Source organism: Myotis daubentonii, chromosome 15, assembly GCF_963259705.1.
Source record: "Myotis daubentonii chromosome 15, mMyoDau2.1, whole genome shotgun sequence".
Lineage (NCBI taxonomy): Eukaryota > Metazoa > Chordata > Mammalia > Chiroptera > Vespertilionidae > Myotis > Myotis daubentonii.
Genome location: NC_081854.1, coordinates 1,697,165 through 1,717,984, shown reverse-complemented (window position 1 = coordinate 1,717,984; position 20,820 = coordinate 1,697,165). Strand labels below are relative to the sequence as shown.

The 20,820-nt window shown below is 54.4% G+C and overlaps 5 protein-coding genes across 7 annotated transcripts in view; 4 read left to right on the top strand and 1 right to left on the bottom strand.

Moving 5' to 3' along the window:
* LOC132216037 (popy Class I histocompatibility antigen, A-1 alpha chain-like) overlaps nt 1-20,820 on the bottom strand; it is a 296,300-nt gene that overhangs the window by 249,082 nt on the left and 26,398 nt on the right. The window lies entirely within an intron of this gene.
* LOC132216034 (saoe class I histocompatibility antigen, A alpha chain-like) overlaps nt 1-20,820 on the top strand; it is a 51,640-nt gene that overhangs the window by 17,218 nt on the left and 13,602 nt on the right. The gene's annotated exons all lie outside the window — the stretch shown is intronic.
* On the top strand, nt 717-2,198 carry LOC132216063 (upstream stimulatory factor 1-like; the record flags this gene model as incomplete). Its single annotated transcript, XM_059665112.1, is given in 2 exon segments — nt 717-1,349; nt 1,351-2,198. Coding segments are annotated over 2 exon segments (1,002 nt in total), but the record flags the coding sequence as incomplete, so codon positions are not given.
* Nucleotides 13,896-14,889, top strand: LOC132216056 (zinc finger and SCAN domain-containing protein 5B-like). Its single transcript, XM_059665105.1, has one exon. It carries the CDS (start codon nt 14,242-14,244, stop codon nt 14,740-14,742), a length of 501 nt encoding a protein of 166 aa, XP_059521088.1. The 5' UTR covers nt 13,896-14,241; the 3' UTR covers nt 14,743-14,889.
* LOC132216048 (mesoderm induction early response protein 3-like) lies at nt 19,361-20,746 on the top strand. Its single transcript, XM_059665088.1, has one exon. It carries the CDS (start codon nt 19,778-19,780, stop codon nt 20,654-20,656), a length of 879 nt encoding a protein of 292 aa, XP_059521071.1. The 5' UTR covers nt 19,361-19,777; the 3' UTR covers nt 20,657-20,746.

The window sequence follows — 20,820 nt, the reverse complement described above, 5'->3', positions numbered from 1 at the left end:
TCAGTGGGTAGAGCCGAAGTCGGCCTGAGGCGGACCTTAGGATCCGGGGTTCAATTAGGGTCCAGGGCGCATGCCCGCCGAGCGAGCCCCACGAGGGGGCGTGCAGGAGGCGGCTGATCCAAAATTCTCTCTCATCGATGATGTTTCTCTCTCCCTCCCTCTCCCTTCCTCTCTACAATCAATAACAATGTCTTTTTAAAAAGAAGTACTGCTTCGCGCCGGGCCAAGCGCCGCGCCTGCGGTGCGCTGGGGGCTGCGGGCGGGGCAGGTGGGTGGTCCCGCCGCCGCGCGATTCCCCGTGGGGACCACGACCTTCGCGCAGCGCTGCTTCCCCCCGACGGTTTCGCTTTCAGTTCCGGTTTTTTGGAGAACACTTTCCTTGCATCCGGGCTTTCCAAGGCTGGTCGCTGAAGACTCTGCTTGGATGGGAAAGGTCGCAGCGCTGCGATCCTCACCTGCCACGCTGCCTGTGATCGGTCCCGCCCCAGGAGTGAAGTGACGGGAGGCAGGGAGGCTGCCAGGAGAGCTGCTTTTTCAGTCACTTGCCGCCCATTCCTCAGCACCAGGATAGAGGAAGCCGACTGTCCCTGCAGAAATGGGGTTCTGTTTCTGGCTGTGTCTTCATGGAGCCTAAATTTTCCTATGGGGGCTGTTCAGTTTCCTAGAGTCACTGCAAACTCCTGGTTTCTGCCAGGACTTAACACTCAGGCCAGTGAGGCAGGAGATACGAAGACTTCCAAAGAAGGGCCCGTTCCTTGGATGTGCCGCCTCACAGAGCGGTGAAGGGGCAGCAGAAAACAGCTGAGACGGAAGAGGGGACAGTGCAGATCCAGGAAGGTGCAGTGGCAACTGGGGAGGACCCAACCAGTGTGGCTATTGCCAGCATCCAGTCATCTGCCACCTTCCCTGACCCCAACGTCAAGTACGTCTTCCGAACTGAGAATGGGGGCCAGGTGATTGATGTACAGGGTGATCAGGTGTCTGAAGGGCAGCTGGATGGCCAGACCGAGGGGACTGGTGCCATCAGTGGCTACCCTGCTACTCAGTCCATGACCCAGGCGGTGATCCAGGGTGCGTTCACCAGTGACGATGCAGTTGACACAGAGGGGACGGCCGCTGAGACACACTACGCTTACTTCCCTGGCACTGCTGTGGGCGACGGGGCGGCAGGGACCACGGCAGGGAGTGCAGCGGCTGTTGTCACCACCCAGGGCTCGGAGGCACTGCTGGGACAGGCCGCCCCTCCTGGCCCCGGTCAGTTCTTCGTGATGATGTCACCACAGGAAGTGCTGCCGGGAGGAAGCCAGCGCTCCATTGCCCCCAGGACCCACCCTTACTCCCCGAAGCCAGTCAGAAGCTCCCCGGACGACGCGGGATGAAAAACGCAGGGCTCAGCATAATGAAGTGGAGCGGCGCCGCCGGGACAAGATCAACAACTGGATCGTGCAGCTGTCCAAGATCATTCCGGACTGCTCCATGGAGAGCACGAAGTCAGGCCAGAGGAAAGGGGGGATTCTCTCCAAAGCCTGCGATTACATCCAGGAGCTGCGGCAGAGCAACCACCGGTTGTCTGAGGAGCTGCAAGGGCGGGACCAGCTGCAGCTGGACAACGAAGTGCTTCGCCAGCAGGTGGAGGACCTCAAGAACAAGAACCTGCTGCTCCGCGCCCAGCGGCGGCACCATGGGGTGGAGGTGGTCATCAAGAATGACAGCAGCTGACTTGGGTCCCTGTGGTGGAGCGGCGGGAAGCCTGGAGCAGCAGGGTCCCCGTGCGGTTCCTTCCCTGCCCATTTCTGGCACGAGACTGGGAGGTTCAGAGGGTGTGTCGGGCAGCAGCCTGCAGGGTGTGAAACACGGATGAGCACTGGCTGACAGCCTGGTGCACACTCGGTGTCCGTGCGGATGCTGGACACACCCAGTGGGCCTGCCTGGTGCCTGCTGATGTGACGCCTGGCTGCCCGGGACCCGGGGCTTTCGGTCCCCCCTTCCCCGGAGCTCGGGGTGCACCAGAGGACGCCAGGGGACAGGCTTCAGCAAGACGCGGGGGAGGAGCAGTGGCCGCTGCCGCAGAAGGTTGGGCAGCAGCTGAGACTGACGCAGACCTCCAGGGAGAACCATAGGCCGGGCCCACGGGGGCCTTGCCCCTTGTGGGGACGGTTCCCCCTTTTTTTTCAAACAAAATGTTCAGAGCCGCAAAAAATAAATAAATAAATAAATAAATAAAATAAAATAAAATAAAAAGTATGCGTCTATCATTTTACCTTTAATCCAATCCCAGAGGTTCCCCCCGACTTTCCTCCCTCCCTCCCTTCCTCCCTCCCTCCCTCCCTCCCTCCCTCCCTCCCTCCTTTCCTCCCTCCTTCATCTCTCACCAGTGGATTTCCTGTAAATCACTTACGTCTCCTCCTTGGATTGTCACTTATAAAACAAAGTGACACCCTGGCCGGTTTTGGTCAGTGGGTTGAGCATGGGTCTGGGGACCAAAGGGTCCCGGGTTTGATTTCAGTCAAGGGCGCAGGCCCGGGTTGGGGGCTGGATCCCCAGTAGGGTGTGTGGATGTTTCTATCGCTCTCTCCCTCTTCCTTCCTCTCGGAAATCAATAAAAATATATTAAATAATAATTTTAAAAGAGAATGAATAAAACAAAGTGAAAAACAGCCATTCTCTGGAGCATTGTCCCAACCCCTTGAGATTCTGCTTCCTGGCAAGTGTGGACAGCTTGGCTCAAGGAAACTCATAAAAGTTCTCTACGGGTTTGCATGTTTTTACGTGAACACGACGTATACACCTGCTGGTTTCTGAGGGCGAGGCAACAGCATCTGTCCATGAGGTCCGCTGTGAAACTGTAGAGGAGTCTGTTTCTGCTATCAAAAGCCAGGTCACCCTTAGAAAGAGTGTAGGAAACAACAACAACAACAACAAAAACACACAAAAAGACAGAAAATGGATTTACAAAGAGAAAACAGACAGAAGCGAGCCTAGGGATGCTCCGAGGACTGTGAGAGGGAATCTCCCTTCTCCTCACTCACACTGCTTTCGGGAAAATGGAAATGACCCTAAGAGGTGAAGGGACTGAAGCTCTCAGAGACGCCCACCGACCAGGGCCAATTTACCCGTTCTTAACCCTACCCAACCAAGCCTCCCTCTCCCTGGGAGTCAAGCTTGTGTGCCAACAGCGGTAGGTAGGGGTACCCCACCGACCGAGGGCTGTTTTAAAATCAGAATCTGTCCCCTTTCAACGAGGGCATGGGACAGGGGCAACCTATATTTTCCTGGTCAAATCGGCCCCAATTCACCTGATAGGGAGAGAGAGGTTTGTCTTTGTCTGTCTGTCTGTCCATCTGTCTGTGTTTGTCTTTAAGCCAGTGATGCCAACATATGTTGGTTGTTCTTTTTTGTGGTTTTTTGTAGAAGGGTCATGTGTATGTAGACCTCAATGAACCAGAGAATGAGGAAAGAAAGAAAGAAAGAAAGAAAGAAAGAAAGAAAGAAAGAAAGAAAGAAAGAAAGAAAGAAAGAAAGAAAGAGGAAAGAAAGAAGGAAAGAAGGAAAGAAGGAAAGAAAGAAATAAATAAAAAGAAAGAAAGAGAGAGAAAGAAAGAGAAAGAAAAAACAGAAAGAAAGAGGAAGGTCCTCGGTTCAGTCCAGACTATGACTTTCTGGGGCATGGCACGGCTCCGCACACCGGTCGGTCACCGCCAGTGGTGTGGTTTGTGGTCCACTTCAGTCCACCTAATACCTTTCCTGGCTGGGGAGAGTTCCCATGGATCACAAGGACAAACCCAAAGGAGGAAAAAGTTCAGAATGCCCAATTCACGCCTGCCCATTTCTACACGACACAGCCGTCCATAGTGTCCAAGTGACTTGACCTGCATTTTTTATGTCTGAGAAAGAAGTTTCCATTTGAGGTACAGGTACTGCTCTGTGTTATTTATAATTGATGTGCCTCCATCCAAAGTGCTAGTATGGCGATCCCCTGCCTTCCATTCATGCACCTCTGTCTGCCAACTGCGCAAACGCTGTCCCTGAGTTGGCTCCGCCCTGTGACGACAACGGACCAACCCGGCCCTCTGGTCGACCTCGCTTTGAGGTTTATAAAAGCGGTGGCCAGGAAGGTGGCGCATGACAAGGACAGGTCGCATCGTCATCACGTCATCACCAGGGTGGTGGGGACGCAGGGTCGGCCACTGGGGGTGGGGATGGGGGCTTTGAAAGCTTCATTCTCATTCTCTCTCTCTCTCTCTCTCTCTCTCTCTCTCTCTCTCTCTCTCTCTCTCTCCTACCTAGCAGTTAAGAAGGACGGACACTCCCAAGATGCGGATGAAGGACTGTCAGTTAGACTTTGAAATTTCCTCCGCGAGCAAATAAGGGGCGATTTAGGAATTTTCTTTCAGTGACCACGCCCCGCACTGTGCCGCCGCCACCGCCAATGCCGCCTGAAAACATCCCTAAAGGGTTGAAGGGTTGATAGTAACAGAAACAGGAAGGGTAAGCCTTGCAACGTGTTTTCTGGGGTTTGTTTGTTTGAGAGACCAATAAATGTATGACGCTGTGAAAAGTCTTATGTTCCTGAATAACTCTAGTATTTTGGTCAAAGGAATTTGGATGATTTTCCTGGCTGCAAGCAGGTTAATTCCTCCACACCAGGCTGACAGGCATGTGCTAGGAGGCCCCAGCAGCTCTGTTCCCCTGCTGTGTGGACAAGCCCTTCTGGAACTGGGGGCCCTGCCTTGTGCCCTGAACCCCTCCTGGCACAAGTCCTGAGGCCTGTGGTTTCACCAGCGGCACCAGGAGGACCACTCACATCCAGGTTCAGAGCCAGCAGCAAGTCCCCTTCACATCAGGGGTTAGTGGACCACGTAGAAAGTAGCATTGGATCCACCCACTGAGCAGCCACAATGAGGTCAGAGAGGCCCAGGGAGAAGGAAGAACCTGGAGGGAGTGATAAAATGGTGCTGAGCCCTGCAGCCCAACCACATCCCAGCAGCTCCAGTGTCTGATCCTGACCCCTCCGCACCTTTTTCATCAGGAACTGAGGTGTAAAGTGGGGAGACAGGTTATTACATGACGGAGGACCAGAGGGTGGCCTTTGAAATTGTCTTTATTTCTGAACATTCCTTTACAACCTTCCACCCTAGGATTAACTCCCACAGATGCACCTCGAGCCTAAATCCCCACCCCCTCCTCAAGGAAATCAGATTCATGTTTCTGCTTGTAGGACACTTTGTGTTTAGATCCCATGAACTCCCCAACCTTTGTCCCTGCAATCCTGTTCCCGGGCTGGGTCCGCCCCTTTCCTCATTCACAGTGAGCATGAACATGAAACATGAGTGGCCCCGCATACTGCACCCCAGTCCGAGGTTTCAGGTTCCAGGGTCCTAGAAGGAAGCCCTTGTTAGGTGCACCTGGTGAGCAGGGTCACTAGAGGGGCACATCTCAGGCTCCATGTCATGAAAATGCCACGTCATAAACCCCCCAAGAGTTAGAGGACTTGGTGACAAGAAGATGGATGGTCCTGGGTTGTCCTAACTCCCTCAGTGTCCCCATGGGCTCAGCCCGGATCAGGGCAACTCTCTCCTGGTCCACAGTCTGGTGGGTCCTGTAACACTCCAGGGGGACGGGGTATAGCTCGAGCTCTAAACTGCGCAGCCCGGCTGTGTGGTGCAGCAGCTTCTCCACGGTGGCCATGGAGAGGTGGTTCTCAGAGATGGTGAAGTCCCTGAGCTGGTGACAGCGGCTCAGGACAGGCAGGATGGCCTCGACTTGGGAGTCCACCAACCCACAGTTATCCAGGCGCAGGTCCTGGAGGCTGGGTGCCACTGCCTCCAGCAGAGCTCGGAGGGGCTCGGGACTAAAATCGGCGAGGCTGGCATAATACAGACACAGTGACATCAGCTGCCTGAGGTTCGGGCACTGGAACAGGTGTGTCAGGTCTGAGTGCGTCAGGAGCCGGCAATGGGTTATGGAGAGTGTGTCCAAGGGGGTCTGCAGGCACCTGGGGAGAGATGGAGCGGTTAGTGCATGGGGATGGGGTCCTGCAGGTGGCAGAAGATGAATTTGTCCAAGTCCAAGGCTGTCCTGACAATCTGATGAAGGCCAGCACCCAGGACACCCAGTCTCCTTTTAGGCTGGGTCAAGTTCACGACATCTCCAGAGCTTTTTTTCCTCTGCTGCCAAGCAGAGCACTGCTCTCTGGAGGGGGACTGGACATAAGGAAAACCCTGGGAACCTGCCTAGAGAGCCCAACACAGTGTCTAGGTTAATGCTGGGCATCCTTTAACCTTCAGTTTGCGAGACAAAACCAAGAATGCTGTCAACTCAGGCTTCCTTCTGTCCACTGCTTGGGCTCCAGGCACCAGATAACTAGGCCACATGAGGCTCATTCATCTAATGCCTAAGGACCAAACCTGGCCCTGGCTGGTTTGACTCAGTGGACACAGCTTTTGAGTTTCTCAGGTTCGAATCATGGTCAAGAGATCAGATCTCATTGGTGGCCCCAGCTGGGGTTGGGGCAACCAATCGCCTCTCTCTCACACACTGAAATACATTTGTATTTCTCTCTCTCTTACCTTCATTTCACTTTCTAAAAATCAATGGAAAATAATATCCTCCGGTGAGGATTTTAAAAAAAGGCAGACAGTGACCAGAGGAAGAATCTGCAGCATCAGCTGGGAGGCCATTCAGCAGAGGCGACTTTCACCACAAACCAGCTCCCACTCTTTGAAGTCCTTTCCCTCCCGCTGCCTTAGCTGCGGCATCCTGCCTTTCCTTCCTACTAATGACCTTCCTGGAGCCCAGGACCACCTCGGACAGATGGGGAAGCTGAGACAGGTTCACGTGTCAGTGGGCACAGAGCTTCTGTCTGGAAATGCTCCATCCCATGTGGCTTTTCCTCCTCCCTCCCTCTTCCTAAGTCCTGGTCACTTAGATATCTCTCCCTAAGGAAGAATTCACAGACCGCGGCTTGCTGGGTCACTCATTGGGCCAGTTCTGTTACCCATCCTGACAGGCGGATTTTAAAACATGCTTTCTTTGGGTGCTCACAGGATGACACCATTCTAAGCACCTAACAAGACCACCCCCTTGACATTCTGGGGTTGTGTCCGCTGTTACACAGCTCACCTGAGCACCTGGTCCAGGCGGCCTCGGAGGAAGGAGGGAGAGTCCATGTCGAGCTCCCGGAGGTGCCACAGCCTGAGCATCTGAGAGAGGAATTGGAGAAAAAAATTGTTGCTCCTCCTCCTCCTGCCTTTCCCACTCCTGCTCCTCTTCCTCCTCCCACTCCAGCTCCTCCCTCTCCATCTCCTTATCCTCCTCCCATTTCTGCTCCTCTTCCTCCTGCTCCTGCTCTTCCCTCTACAACTCCTCTTCCTCCCCAAACTGCTGCTCCTCTTCCTGTTCTTCTTCCTCCCCCTCCTTCTCCTCTTACTCTGCATCGCTTCCTCCTCCTCCTCCTCCTCCTCCTCCTCCTCCTCCTCCTCCTCCTCAGCCAACACATTGATGTAGGAGAGAGAGAGACTCTGCAAGTTACTCATCTGACCCAGGTAGAGAGCAAACATCCCCAGGGTGGGCAGGTCCCAGGTAAAGTTCACTTCCACCTCCTGGATGCAGTCAGCTGCACCCCATCCAGGACCCTCCTGACCCTCTGGAAGGGCACCTCAGAAATCCTCAGTGTCTTGCAGCACAGGTATAGCAACCCTTCCCTCTGCTGGGCCCATTGGATGATGTGCATGAAAAACTTAACCCCATCCATTTCACTGAAGTCAAGGTCTAGGAACACCTCCAAGGGAGCCAAGGGGTGCTCCATGTTGGGGCTGGAGCTGTGCACAGCCACTGGTCCTGTCAATGAGCAAATCCTGGTGCTGTCTCCACACCATGTTCTCCAGAAGTTGGCACCTGAGGTCCTGGGCAAGCCCCATGGGAGGCAAGGGGGTGGGACGGGCACAGCCTCAGATCCCAGCTGTTTAGTATTGGGTGGATCAGCAGGTTAAACTCCACTCATTCTCTCCTCTCTTCCCCCCAGAACTGTGGACCTGTTACCGAGTCAGTCCCTTCTGTTGCTCTCCATCAGGATATGACGTTTCTAGTGAATATGGCTGCAGACCAGACATTTTCTGATGGTCGTGGGCACCCCCAGGGCAAACTGGGCTGGGAGCTGCTACCGACCAGACTGTCCCTGGGAAACCTCACTGAAGGACAGCAATGAGACTCTGAGAGGGCGCACGTACTCTTCAGAGCCTTCCAACACTGGAAGTATGCGGACCCCCTCCAGAGCGTGTGCACAATGTCTGCTCCTCCATCACTGGCTAAGGCCGGATGTGCTCACCAAGAAGCAGACCTTGGATAAACTTCTGCTGGAGAAGTTCATGACCTGCATGCCCCTGGAGCTGCAGATCTTGGTGAAAGAGAGGCGTGTGCAGACCTGTGAGGAACTGAAGGTCTTGCTGAGAAATAAGGATAAACCCAGGAAATGGGTGAGTGGGACCCTTATGATGGGCAGGGGGGAAGGGAGGCTAGTAAATGTACACAGCGGCATTCTTTAATTTTCTGTGTTTTATTTTTTAAATATATTTGTGTTGATTTCAGAGAGGGAGGGAGAGAGAGAGAGAGAGAGAGAGAGAGAGAGAGAGAGAGAGAGAGAGAAACATCAATGATGAGAGAGAATCATTGATTGGCCCCTCCTGCATGCCCCAGCATTGACGATCAAGCCCACAATCCAAAGGTGTGCCCTGACCCGGAATCAAATCATGACATCCTGGTCCAGAGGTTGATGCTCAATCACTGAGCCATGGCGGCCAGGCCACATTAGCATTCCGTAGATGGACATCTTCGGACATTGGATCTCCGTCCTGGGGCTCACTTTCCCAATGACCTCAGAATACCCTCAGGGGGTAGACGTGTCGGTTCTGCCTTACGGGTGGGGAAACTGAGGCACAGACCAGGTGCGGGGATGGCTCCTTTCTCTCCAGGGAGCCTCTGCCAATGTTGGGAAACACGTTTGGTTGCCACCATTTGGGAGGTTGCTATTTGATAGATCGATTCAAACAATTCCTTTTTTAGAGAGAGAATGAGGAAGGGAGAGAGAGGGAAACATCCACGTGATGTTCCACTGAAAGTGTGAGTGTTGAGTAGGACACACGCAAGGAGTATGATACATCCCGGGTCTTATCTTGTTTAATTTTCTCCCCACAGAAGGTCATCACCTTGCAAGGGCAGAAGTATCTTCCGGAGAATTCCTATGTCCAGATGGCTGCAGATGAAGTCGGTGCCACAGACCACGTGTTGGGCTTCTCCATGAAGTCCCGATCCCCCATAAGTCAGACGGGGGTACATCCTGAGAACAGCCAGGAGGCCAAGAGAGAGCCGGGGAACCAGCCAGGAACCAGTGACATGGTGTGGGGACAGGTGAGTGTGTGAGGCCCTGTTCTGTGGGGACAGGTGGGAGCCGGTACAAGGGGACTCGGTGACCATAGCTGCTACAGCATTTGGGACATTTGACACAGGATAGAAAGGGACCCATGAATGCATCCAGGGGATACATTAAGCCCATGGGCATTTCTGAACCAATGTATTCCACAGGCCAATAAAGATCTAATTTTCCTCTAGGCATTATCAGTCATGAGGAGTGGGGAGAGCGGGGTCCAGAATGGCTTTGCCTCCACAATTGGAGGCAGCAACCAGTTGAGGTGACCAGGAGAGGTAGCTTAGAGAATGAACACTAAACATTGTTGCCTTGGCCAGTGTTGATTAGCTGTTGGAGCATCAGACCCAGGACTGTAGGGCTGTGGGTTTGATTCCCAGCCAAGGGCACATACTTGAGTTGCAGATTCCGTTCCCTGCCCAGTTGGGGTGATTGCAGGAGTCAACCAGTCATGTTCTCTCTCACATTGATGTTTCTCTTTGTCTCTCCTTCTCTCTCTCTCTCTCTCTCTCTCTCTCTCTCTCTCTCTCTCCCTCTCTCTTCTCTTTCCACCTCCCTTCCTGGCTCTCTAAAAATCAGTGGAAAATATATCCTGGGGTGAGAATTAACAACAACAACAAAAATTGTAAGTAGTGTAATGTATGGGCTTGACTTAAGGTGTGGTGGGTGCACATAAGGACAGACTTGGGAGTTGGGGGTGATGGGGTAAGACCCAAGGAAGTCTAGGCAGAGCCACAAAATGTGCTGTTAGGTAAGCTGGGGTCTCGGGTCAGGGAGATGGACAGGACTGGGGAAGGAGAGACGGAGCTACCCACCCCTGGCTTCAGACACGTTTTATTTTATTTTATTTTATTTTATTTATTTTTAAATAACTGCATCCTTTAATGGCAGTAATACAATTATTGGATTAAGAGGCCACAGGAGAAAGGGCAGGTGACGTTTCTGGAAGACAGATACAGAGTACAAAAAGGGAGTGGACTAGAGCCATGCGACGATCATTGGAAAAATACACTACGTTCTATACATATTTGCACCATCAACTTTCTGACATCGTATTTACACTTTTCTTACCTTCCTGGTTAGGGAACAAATTTTTAAAAGCTTGGCCTGATGGCAAACGAAAATTTGGGGTAAATTCATAGTCCCATGAGGTTCTGAGGCTGAATATCCAAGGAGGGCTCCAGCTTCTAATTCACCCACAAATTTGTTTTAAAAAATTATTTAACTTGCCTTTACAGAAGAAAATTCTCCGAGAAGGAAGCAAACCCACAGCCGCACTGTGTGTTCTTACTCATTGTACAAACACCACGGGCTGCAGCCCTCTGCCCAAGGCCCGTCTTAGGCGCCTGCTTCCCGGTCCGAAAAGGGCTGGCACTGGCAGGCTGTGCGCGCCGGGCCGGGCCGGGGTGGCGCGCCCTCTGGAGGGGGGGTGCCTGTGGTGGCGACCGGGGTGGCAGCAGCCTTGGGCCGGGGCCGGTTGTAGCTGTTGTATCTGTCCCTGGCTGTGGTGGAGCCCCTTTCTGCACAGGCCTTCCCTGGTTCGGGCTGTTCCAGGGCAGACTTCCGGACAAATGAGGGCTCCTTGGCCTTGGCCGCCGAGCTCTTGCCATTGCCCTCGGAGCCCTTGGGCTGGGCAGCCCTGTCAGCAGCAGCAGGCTCTGCAGCTTTACAACCTGCATTGGGAGTCCTGGGGTCATAGAGGCTGATGCCACTCAGCACGCGGCTCTGCCAGCTCCCACTGCCCTGGCCCAGCCCACCAGCTGCCAGTACTTGGGGGTCACAGGGGGCGGTGGCCGGGGGAGAGGACTCCCCACTGGGGCTGGCAGCTGGAGAGGGCGCTTCGGCAGAGCCAGGCTTGGCTGCCCGGGAGGAGGCAGCAGAGTCTGCTGGTTTCTGCAGCCGAGGGTCAGTGGGCGCCTCCCGCACCCGGGGGTCACTGGGCTTGTCGCTGGGGCCGAGGGCAGCAGAGGGGCCAGTGGCACTGACAGTCCTGAGGATTCGAGAGAGGAGCTCGAAGTCAGGCAGGCTGGAGCCGGATGAGCCGGGGTCCGTGGAGGTGCCTGAGCGCTGTCGGGGGTTGGAGGGACCCACAGTGGAGGCCCGATGCAGCCTGGGGTCCAGGGCAGGCATGGACTGCAAGGCCGCAGGGACGGGGGGCACGATATCCTGCTTGGGGACGGGCAGGGGGATCAGGTCCTCGGGGTTCCACAGCACGGTGCGGGCGAAGCTCGGCTTGCTCAGGGCCACATCCTTCTTGATGTGGCTGAACTGCTGCAGCTGCGACCGCGGGTCCCGCAGCGGGTGCCGGGGGAGGGGGTCCAGGGGAACGTTCAGGGCCTTCTCCCACAGGGCCCGCTCCCCTTCCTCCTCTTCTGCAGGGGGTGGCCCAGACCCCTTGGAGCCGCTGGGGCCCGCGGGGCTGGAATGAAGGCCGCCTTCGGGCTTAGGGGCAGGCAGGGAGCGAGCCAGCCGAGGGTCAGAGGGTCCCTTGTCGCCGGGGCCTGACCCGCTGGAAGCTGCAGTGTGGCGGGTGAGCCTGGGGTCCTGGCTGAGGCGGGGGTCAGCCAGCCGGCCTCCTGTGGGGTGTCCCTTCTGGAGGCGGGGACTCCCCAGCCCACTGCTGCTCAGCTCCCTGACAGAAGCCTGGGGTCGGTTGGACGCCTGCTGCCTCAGGGCCTTAAGGATGGAGGTGACGCTGTTCCCACCGGCGTCCTCATCACTTGAGTACCAGTTACCAGTGTCACCTGTGTCCCCCATGAGTCCCGGCTCCATCTCCATGCCTTCCTGCTGCTGGTAAAAGTTCTCATAGAAGTTCTGGGCTGGTGGGATGAGGGGCATCATTCCAGAATGTGGGGAGTCTCCAGGGCTGTAAGGCATCATTGAGGGGCCACCAGGTCCCATGGTCAGGCCAGGGTTCATGCCAGGGCCCATCGGCATGTCGGGGTGCATGTCGCGGTTCATGTCGGGATGCATTGGGCCCCCCATTGGTCCCGGAGGCCCCATATTGGGCCCAGGGCCCATTGGCCCAGGGGGTACTCCAGGTCCAGGGAACCTCACACCCAGCTTCTCAGCCAACTGTCCCGTGGACTGGACCACGATGTCAAACAAGGAGGAGATCTTCTTGTTGTACATGTTCTGCTGCTGCTGCAGCTGCTGGAGGGAGAGCGGCACATGCACCGGCATGGGCATCTGCGGGGGCCCAGGGGGTGGAGGAGGGCCGCCCTGCATGGGCCTGCCGTTGGGAGAGGTCGGGGCAGGGGGGCCGGGGGGCTGAGGCGGGGTGGGCAGGAGGCCCACACCAGGGGGTGGTTTGGGCAGGGGGTTGATGCCCTGCTTCTTCAGTTCCTCAACTTCCTTCTCGTCCTCAGCGCCTGCTTCTGCATCGTCAGCCAACCTCTTATCCAAGAGCTCTCTTGTCTCCTTGGTCAGAGGGCTGTGTGAAAACATGCAGGCGTCACCATTGATACAGTTCCCAGTCGTGTGGTATAACTTACACGGAAAAGCACCGTGCATGTAGGGGCAGTTCTCGGCTTTGGCACAACACCTGGTGGTGTAAAACTTGCACAGCTCTCGCTTCTTTGGTAGCTTGATGTCATGGCTGAAGTTACAGTGGTCTCCCCGTGTGCACCACCCCTCCACGAAGTATTTGCAGATGACTTTGCCTTTCTTGCCAGACTGTTGGTGGGGCTTGTCATGGTCTCGGCTCCGGTAGCTTCCACCGCCATCGCCCATGTCATCATCATAGAAGTCTTCATCATCGTTCATCCCGCCCTTGTTCATCCCTCCTCGGCTGCCACCTCGACCTCGGCCACGGCCCATCCCTTTGCCTTGGCCTCGGGAACCCCGGCCACGGCCTCGACTTAACCCTCGTCCTCGGCTATCCTTGGACCAGCGGTACTGGTTTAGCTCCTTGGAATAGTCGTCATAATCCTCGTCTCCCATTGGTTCCTCACTTTCTCCATAATCCATCTCATCTTCATAAAAGTCATCTTTGTCTTCTGAGTGGTCTCCCATGGAGCCTCTGCCCCTGCCACGGCCTCGACTGCTGCCCTCCTTGGCACACCGGTACTGGTTCAGCTCTTTGGTGAAGTAGGACTTCTTGGGCAGGGATGTGCTGTGTGACGGGGGGTACTGCTGGTGGGACGGCACGTATGGGGGGCTGTACTCTCTGTGCTTGCGGTGCCCCTTCTCGCTGGGGCTGAAATCTGAGTCATCGGAGAGGTCGGAGAAATCATCGCTGGAAGATGCATGGCTCTTGTGCTTAGATTTCCTCCTCTTTTTCCATATCCTCTTCTCTTTCTCCCACTCTTTCTTCCGCTTCCATTTTAGCTTCATGTGAGACTTTTCCTCGTCTGATTAGGAAAATCTTTGATTGGCTGCCTTCTGCCTGGCATCCACCGGGGGGTCGAGCCCCAAAACCCGGGCATGTGCCCTGACAGGGAGTGGAGGTGGCGACCTCTTGGTTCCTGGGTGGATGCTCAGTCCATGAGCTGAGCTGAAAGTGCTCTTTGATTAATGTTGTGTGTTGAATGCTTTCTTTCAGGAGACTCGGTGAAGACAGAGGGGGAGCAGAACCCGCAGGACGGAATTGGTCTGGAGCGTGTGGATGTCCGTGACGTGCCTCCCACCCACGTTCCGGAGACACAGGCTTTGAGTCAGCGTCCAAAGAGAAGAGATTCTGGGAATCCAGGAGGCGCCCCCAAGAGAAAAAGGGGCAACACTCCCACCCCCCAAAGGAGCCTCAAGAAGGAGCCGTGTCGTTGGACAGAGGAGAAGTCACCAGACGACACCGGTGCCATTCAGTGGGTGCGTCAAGCATCATGGAGCCCACTGGTCACCCTGTTGGCAAAGAACCCGGGAGAAAGGTACCCTACGAGTGTGAAGACTGCAGCAAAAGGTTCAGCTACAAATCACAGTTAGACATTCACCTGAGGACACACACAGGAGAGAGACCCTTCCAGTGCCTTGACTGTCCCAAGGGGTTCATTCAGGCCTCGGACCTCCGCGTCCACCAGGGGATCCACACGGGCGAGGAGCCGTTCTGCTGTACAGTCTGCGAGAAGAGGTTCACCCACAAGTCCACGCTGTGTAGCCACCAGCGGGTCCACACCCAGGACAAGCCATACGAGTGCGACGTCTGCCCCAAAAGTTTCAGCCACCGCGGGAACCTCAACGTGCACAGGCGCACCCACTCAGGCCTGAGACCCTACTCGTGTCCCCATTGCCACCTGGCCTTCCGCCAACTAGGGACGTTTAAACGCCACCAAAGGACACATGTCAAGGAGGTGCCACAGGTCCCTTCTGACCAAGAAGGACATTAACAGGTCTCTCCCCTGTGTGTGTCCTCTGGTGGAGGTGTAACAGATTGGTAACTGAAACTTTTGATGCAAAAATGGTCGATGAGCACTTAGTCAGACGGGGGTCTATGAATTAGAATTGGGGTCCTTGAGTAATTATTCATGTTTCCTATTGGCCCCATACTCTCTGTCAGTCTTGCTGTTTGTTTCAATAAATATTTCATGATTCAGTGATTATCTCTTGTTTGTCCTCTGTTGTCCTTTATTTTTATGTAAAATAGGGAGGTCCCAGGAGAGTGGCCAGATGCCCTACAGAATACCCAGTGCCATGTGGATGTCAGATACATCACATTTTTTATTTTCTCAAATATATACATATATTTGTATTGATTTCAAAGGGGAAGGCAGAGGGAAGAGAGAGATGGACACATCAATGATGAGAGAATCATGGATTTGGCTGCCTCCTGCACGCCCCCTACTGGGGATGCAGCCTGAAACCCGCACATGTGCCCTTGAATGGAATTGAACTTGGGACCCTTCAGTCTGCAGGCCAACACTCTATCTACTGAGCCAAACCAGCCAAGGCCACAGCATTTTTTAGATATGTGTTTTCTAAATTATTCCTTTATCTGACATTTGCATTTCACTGAGCATCGTGGTTGGAGAGGGAGAGAGAGAGAGAGAGAGAGAGAGAGAGAGAGAGAGAGAGAGAGAGAGATATTGGTTGCTCTCTGTAGGCACCTGTTCCAAGGATTGAATCTATCTTTTGGTGCACTAGATGATGCTCAACTAACGGAGACTCTCCCGCACATAGGCAGATAAGGGTTATCTCCACACCCGGAGATAAGCCTTTGCCTGGTGTGGGGTGTGGCTCCCCAGGGGATTCTTCTGTATGACTGACTCTGCTGGTCAGAGCTCTCTGGTTGCCCAGTGTGGTAACTGTGCTGGCTGCTCCGTGGTGACTCCAGGTCTGCAAAGTCTTTTTGAAAAAAAGAGGGGCCATTTCAGTGTCTGGGACACCCCCCTGGAGGTCCAGCCCACAGGAGATGGACCCTGCTGTGTGTCCTGGATGTCTGCTCATCACCACCCTGGTACCCACAAACAGACAATGTCCTGTGGGGAGAGTTAGGACTCAGGAGGAGGGTGAGTGGGTCCCTTGTGTCAAACAATTCAGTCACTCCTGCCTCTCCAGCTATGGCCCCCGACCGCAGGCATCCACACAGCTGGGCCACTTGTTGGCAATGAAACCTACTGAAGTAGCCCTGTTGGGTTTCTCAGCGGTTAGACCCTCAAACCGAAGCGTCCCTGGTTTTGGTCCCAGTCAAGGGCACGTACCTTGGTTGCAGGTACAACCCCTGTCCCGGTTGGGGCACATGGGGGAGGCAACCAATCCATGTGATTCTCTTATGTCGATGATTCTCTCCCTCCCTCTCTCTCCTTTCCTCTCTGAAATCAATAAAAATATATTTAAAAAAACCTAAATATCAAAGGAAAATATATCCTCTGGTGAGGATTTGAAAAAAAAATTAAAAATAAAACCTCCGGAAGCAGAAACTCGGGGCATGGGTCCCGCACGCTGGTGCCCTGAGCCCCCCAGGTGGTGTAATACTGTGATTCTTCAACCACAGCCGGTCCTCCCTGGTTCCCACACCCGGATCACCTGGAGTTCCATTTGGTTTATTTTGAAATGATTATAGCGTCACAGGAAGTGGCAACACTAGCCCAGGGAGGTCTCGTGTATTAAAAAAATAAATGCCTGCAAGCCGCTCGAGGGGAGTGTATTTAAGCATCAGAAAGGGGACAGGATGGTGGGCCTACTCCCCTGTTTCCTCCGTTCCGGCTCTTTTCAGATCCACCCTGACTCTGGTCTTGACATGATCACCATCTCTCAATCCAACTCTCTCTGGAACTCTGTTTTGTTTCTCTTGTTAATCCTCACCCACGGTTATTTTTCCCATTGGTTTTTGAGAGAGAGAGGAATGGAGGAAAGGAGAGAGAGAGAGAGAGAGAGAGAGAGAGAGAGAGAGAGAGAGAAGATGGGGAAAGGAAGGGAAAGTGAGAACCATTAATTTGTTCCACTTATGCATTCATTAATTCTTTTTTTAGTATATATATTTTTTATTGATTTCAGAAAGAGAGGGAGAGAGAGAAAAACATCAGTGATGAGAGAGAATTGTTGACTGGCCCCTCCTGCACGCCTCTACATTGAGGATCAAGTCCACAACCCAGTGGTGTGCCCTGGCCTGGAATCAAATCTTGACCTCCATGTTCATAGGTTAATGCTCAACCACTGAAAGTGTGAGAGTTGAGTAGGACACATGCAAGGAGTAGGATACATCCGGGTCTTATCTTGTTTGATTTTCTCCCCACAGAAGGTCGTCACCTTGCGAGGGCAGAAGTACCTTCAGGAGAATTCCGACGAGGAAGTTGGTGACACAGACTACGTGTTAGACTTGTCTGTGACGTCCCGATCCCCCATAAGGAAGTCGGGGGTACATCCTGAGAACAGCCAGGAGGTCAATGGAGAGCCGGGGAACCAGCCAGGAACCAGTGACGTGGTGTGGGACAGGTGAGTGTGTGATGCCCTGATCTGTGGGGACAGGTGGGAGCCGCTACAAGGGGAAGTGGTGACCGCAGTGGGGCTTGACGGGGAATCTCAGGCCGCATACCCTGCCCAGTGGGGTTTGATGGGGGACCTCAATGCACGCCTTTGCCAGCACCCGATCTCAGTGAGTTACCCATGCCTGCACGCATGTGAGCAGCTACAGAATGTGGCCACTGCCGCGCATCTCTGGGGTGTGGTGGGATTTCAGCTCTCGGGCCAGAACCACCCCTGGGCATGTCATTGGCGGGTTCTCTTGTCCAGCCTACCCCCTTCCACTTTGCCCTCCAGGGCGGGGCCCAGCACAGGGTCTGGGGCCTATCACAAGGAGGCCAGGGATGCCCACTGAGAAATGAGTGAGGGGCAGGAGGGGGACCCCGCACTGGGCTGGGGAGAAAGCTGTGGTGCGGGGCGTCGGCTGCTCACCTACAGCCATCATGCCACCATCTTCCTTTTGGAGGCTGACCCCGGAGCCTTCCATCACGTCCCGAGGGGCCCGCATCGCTGAAACGAGACACCACGTTCTGAGTTGAGACGCCCGGGCGATGGCCATGATTTTTCGACCCCTCTGTCCCCGCTCCACTTTCTACCACTCACTGAGTCCGTCACCAGCTTTGATCCAAGCTGGCTGCTGTGCCGGGTGGTGCTCACTCAGCCACTGCATGTGAGACCCATGAGGGCACCCCCTCGCACCCTCCAGCCCCAGCCTTCAGGGGACGACAGCGTCAGTTGACATCTTACCTGCAGCCTCCTGAGACGTGGTTCCAGACCTGTCGCAAGATCCCAACCCACAGAGATTGCGTGAGATGCTACATGTTTATTTTTAAACCACTACGTTTGGTGTGACCTGTTACGCAGCAACAGCTGACTGGTACACCTGCTTTGAATAGTGCAAGCTAGCTATTACTGCTGCTTTTTTTTTTTTTTTTTAGTGGAAAAGACAGGGAGAGACAGAAACATCAGTGATGAGAGAGAACCACTGATCGGGCTGCCTCCTGCACAGACCCTGACCAGAACCCTGGCCGGGGAGAAGCCTGCAACCAAGGTATGTGCCCTTGACCGGAATTGAACCCAGGGCCTTTCAGTCCACAGGCTGATGCTCTCTCCACTGAGCCAAACTGGCGAGGGCGCAATATTTTTTCTGATATACCTCCTCAGGCAAGGGAATCAAACGAAAAAAAAAACAAGTGGGACTACATCAAACTAAAAGGTTTTTGCACAGCAAAAGAAACCATCAACAAAATGAAAAGACAGCCCAGCCAGCTGTGGCTGAGCATTGACCTATGAACCAGGAGGTTCCCAGTCAGGGCATATGCCCAGGTTGGGGTTCAATCCCCAGGAGAGGACATGCAGGAGGCAGCCAATCAATGATTCTCTCTCATCATTGATGTTTTTCTCTCTCTCCTTCTCCCTTCCTCTCTGAAATCAATAAAAATCTATTTTTAAGAAAAAAAATAAATTATTTTCTTTTTTAATTACTTTTAGGGACAGAAAGAGGGTGAGGGTGGGGGAGAAACATTGAACCTATTGAGCTTGAACCCGAAACCAGAGCATGCGCCCAAACAGGGAACCGAACCCGCGACCCTCCGTGACCCCTCGGCACCCAGGCCCGCGCTGGTATCCCTGAGCCACATCCGCCCGGGCCGGGTCTGCGTGTCTGGGTCCTTCAACCCCTTCAGACACGTGCTAAGCCGCTCATCCGCTAACACGCCCCATGCGGCCGCAGGCGTTTCTCTCCCGGAAACCATGTCCCAGCGGATTATGAAAAATGGATCAACCCTGGTCTCTAACCAATCACAGGGCGGGGCGGGAACAGGAAGTGATGCCCGGAGTGGGTATATAAACAGGCGGGTGCCAGCGCCTGGCACAGAGGTTGCCAGTCCGGGCTGCAGGAGTTGCGGGTGTGGGCGCCGTGGAAGCAGTGAGTGCGGCGAGGGCGTCCGAGACCTGGGGTTTGGAAGGGAGTGAGGACCGATGCATGGCTGGATGGATGGATGGATGGATGGATAGGTGGGTGGGTGGATGGATGGTTGGACGGACAGATGGATGCATAGTGGTTGGTCTCTAAAGACCCGGGTGTGTGCGCTGTGCATCATTTCTGAGATCGTGTGGAAACCAGGGCTCCCCCTGCCCCCCCTTCATGCACAGGGCGAGGTTTCTATTTTAAACGAGAGCTTTTTAGTCTAGGCCACTGTTGGCATTTTGACCGGATTCTATTTTATTTTGGGGGTGCGATGGGGGTGCATCTTAGGGAGCCTTGCAGTGCCTCCCCAGCCCCTCAGACCCGGTTGTGACCACCATCAGTCCGTTCCCGTGCCTAGGAGTGTGTCCGTCATTCACTTTGTTCTGTAGACTCCACATCGAAGGGGAATCTTGGGGTAACTTGTCTGTCTCTGAGAGAGAGAGAGAGAGAGAGAGAGAGAGAGAGATGACGAAAGAACTCTTGAAGAAGAGGACATGATGGACGAGGGTAAAAACTTCAGCTCTGAAATTAAAGACTTAGAGAAGGAAGGAGGCATGCCCCTGGAAGACCTGCTGGCCTTCTGCGGCTCTGAGCCCGTGCTGCCCGCCGCGGGGAAGCCCAGGGCCCGCAGCTCCCCAAGGGAACTTGCCCACCAGCTGCCAGACATGACACTGGACAAGGAGGAAATAGCAAAAGACCTGCTGTCAGTGTATGACGAGGAGGCCCCGTGTTCCGCAGACGACCTGGTGCCGTCTCTGGCTTTCCACCAGGCTTCCGACTTCTTCCCAAGGCCATTACACTCAAATATTCCTTGTGAAGGAGATAAAGAATCAGAGATTGAAGATGGTGAAACAGACAGTGGTAACTCACCGGAAGATTGGAGGAAGGAAGTAAGGATCGGTTTACAATATCAGGCCGAGATCCCCCCTTACCTTGGAGAGGATGATGATGATGATGACGATGGGAAAGCGTCTGAAGATGGAGAGCAGCTCCTCTGGCGTCCCGGTGTGGTTGCGGAGAGCACAGTGAAGGAGTACCTTGTCGAGGCCGCATTCAGAACTGGAAAGGGGAAAACGGTGGCCGGGGTTTCAGCAGGTAAGCTCACCAGGGACGATGAGCGGGCATTACAGGAGCTGCTCAGGTGCGGCCATAACATCCAGGAGGCGCTGGAGAGGTATTGCCGCAGCGGAAAGGCATCTCAGGAGGGCATGACTGCATGGACAGAAGAAGAAATCCGCAGCTTCGAACATGCACTCATGATCTTTGGAAAAGACTTTCATCGTGTACAGAAGATCTGGGTGAAGACCAGAACGGTGGCGGAGTGCGTGGCGTTCTACTACATGCGGAAGATGGGGAAGAAGTCTGGGCGCTAGGACTGCTTCGACTACTTCCCGCAGCAGAGGCGTTTCGGGAAGAATCGCTACAACCACCACCCCAGAGTGACGGACTACACGGACCACCTGGTGGATTGCCGGGAGCTGGGTCCATCCTTGCTGTTTCAACGGACCTGGCGTACATGGCATACTGTTCTTAATAT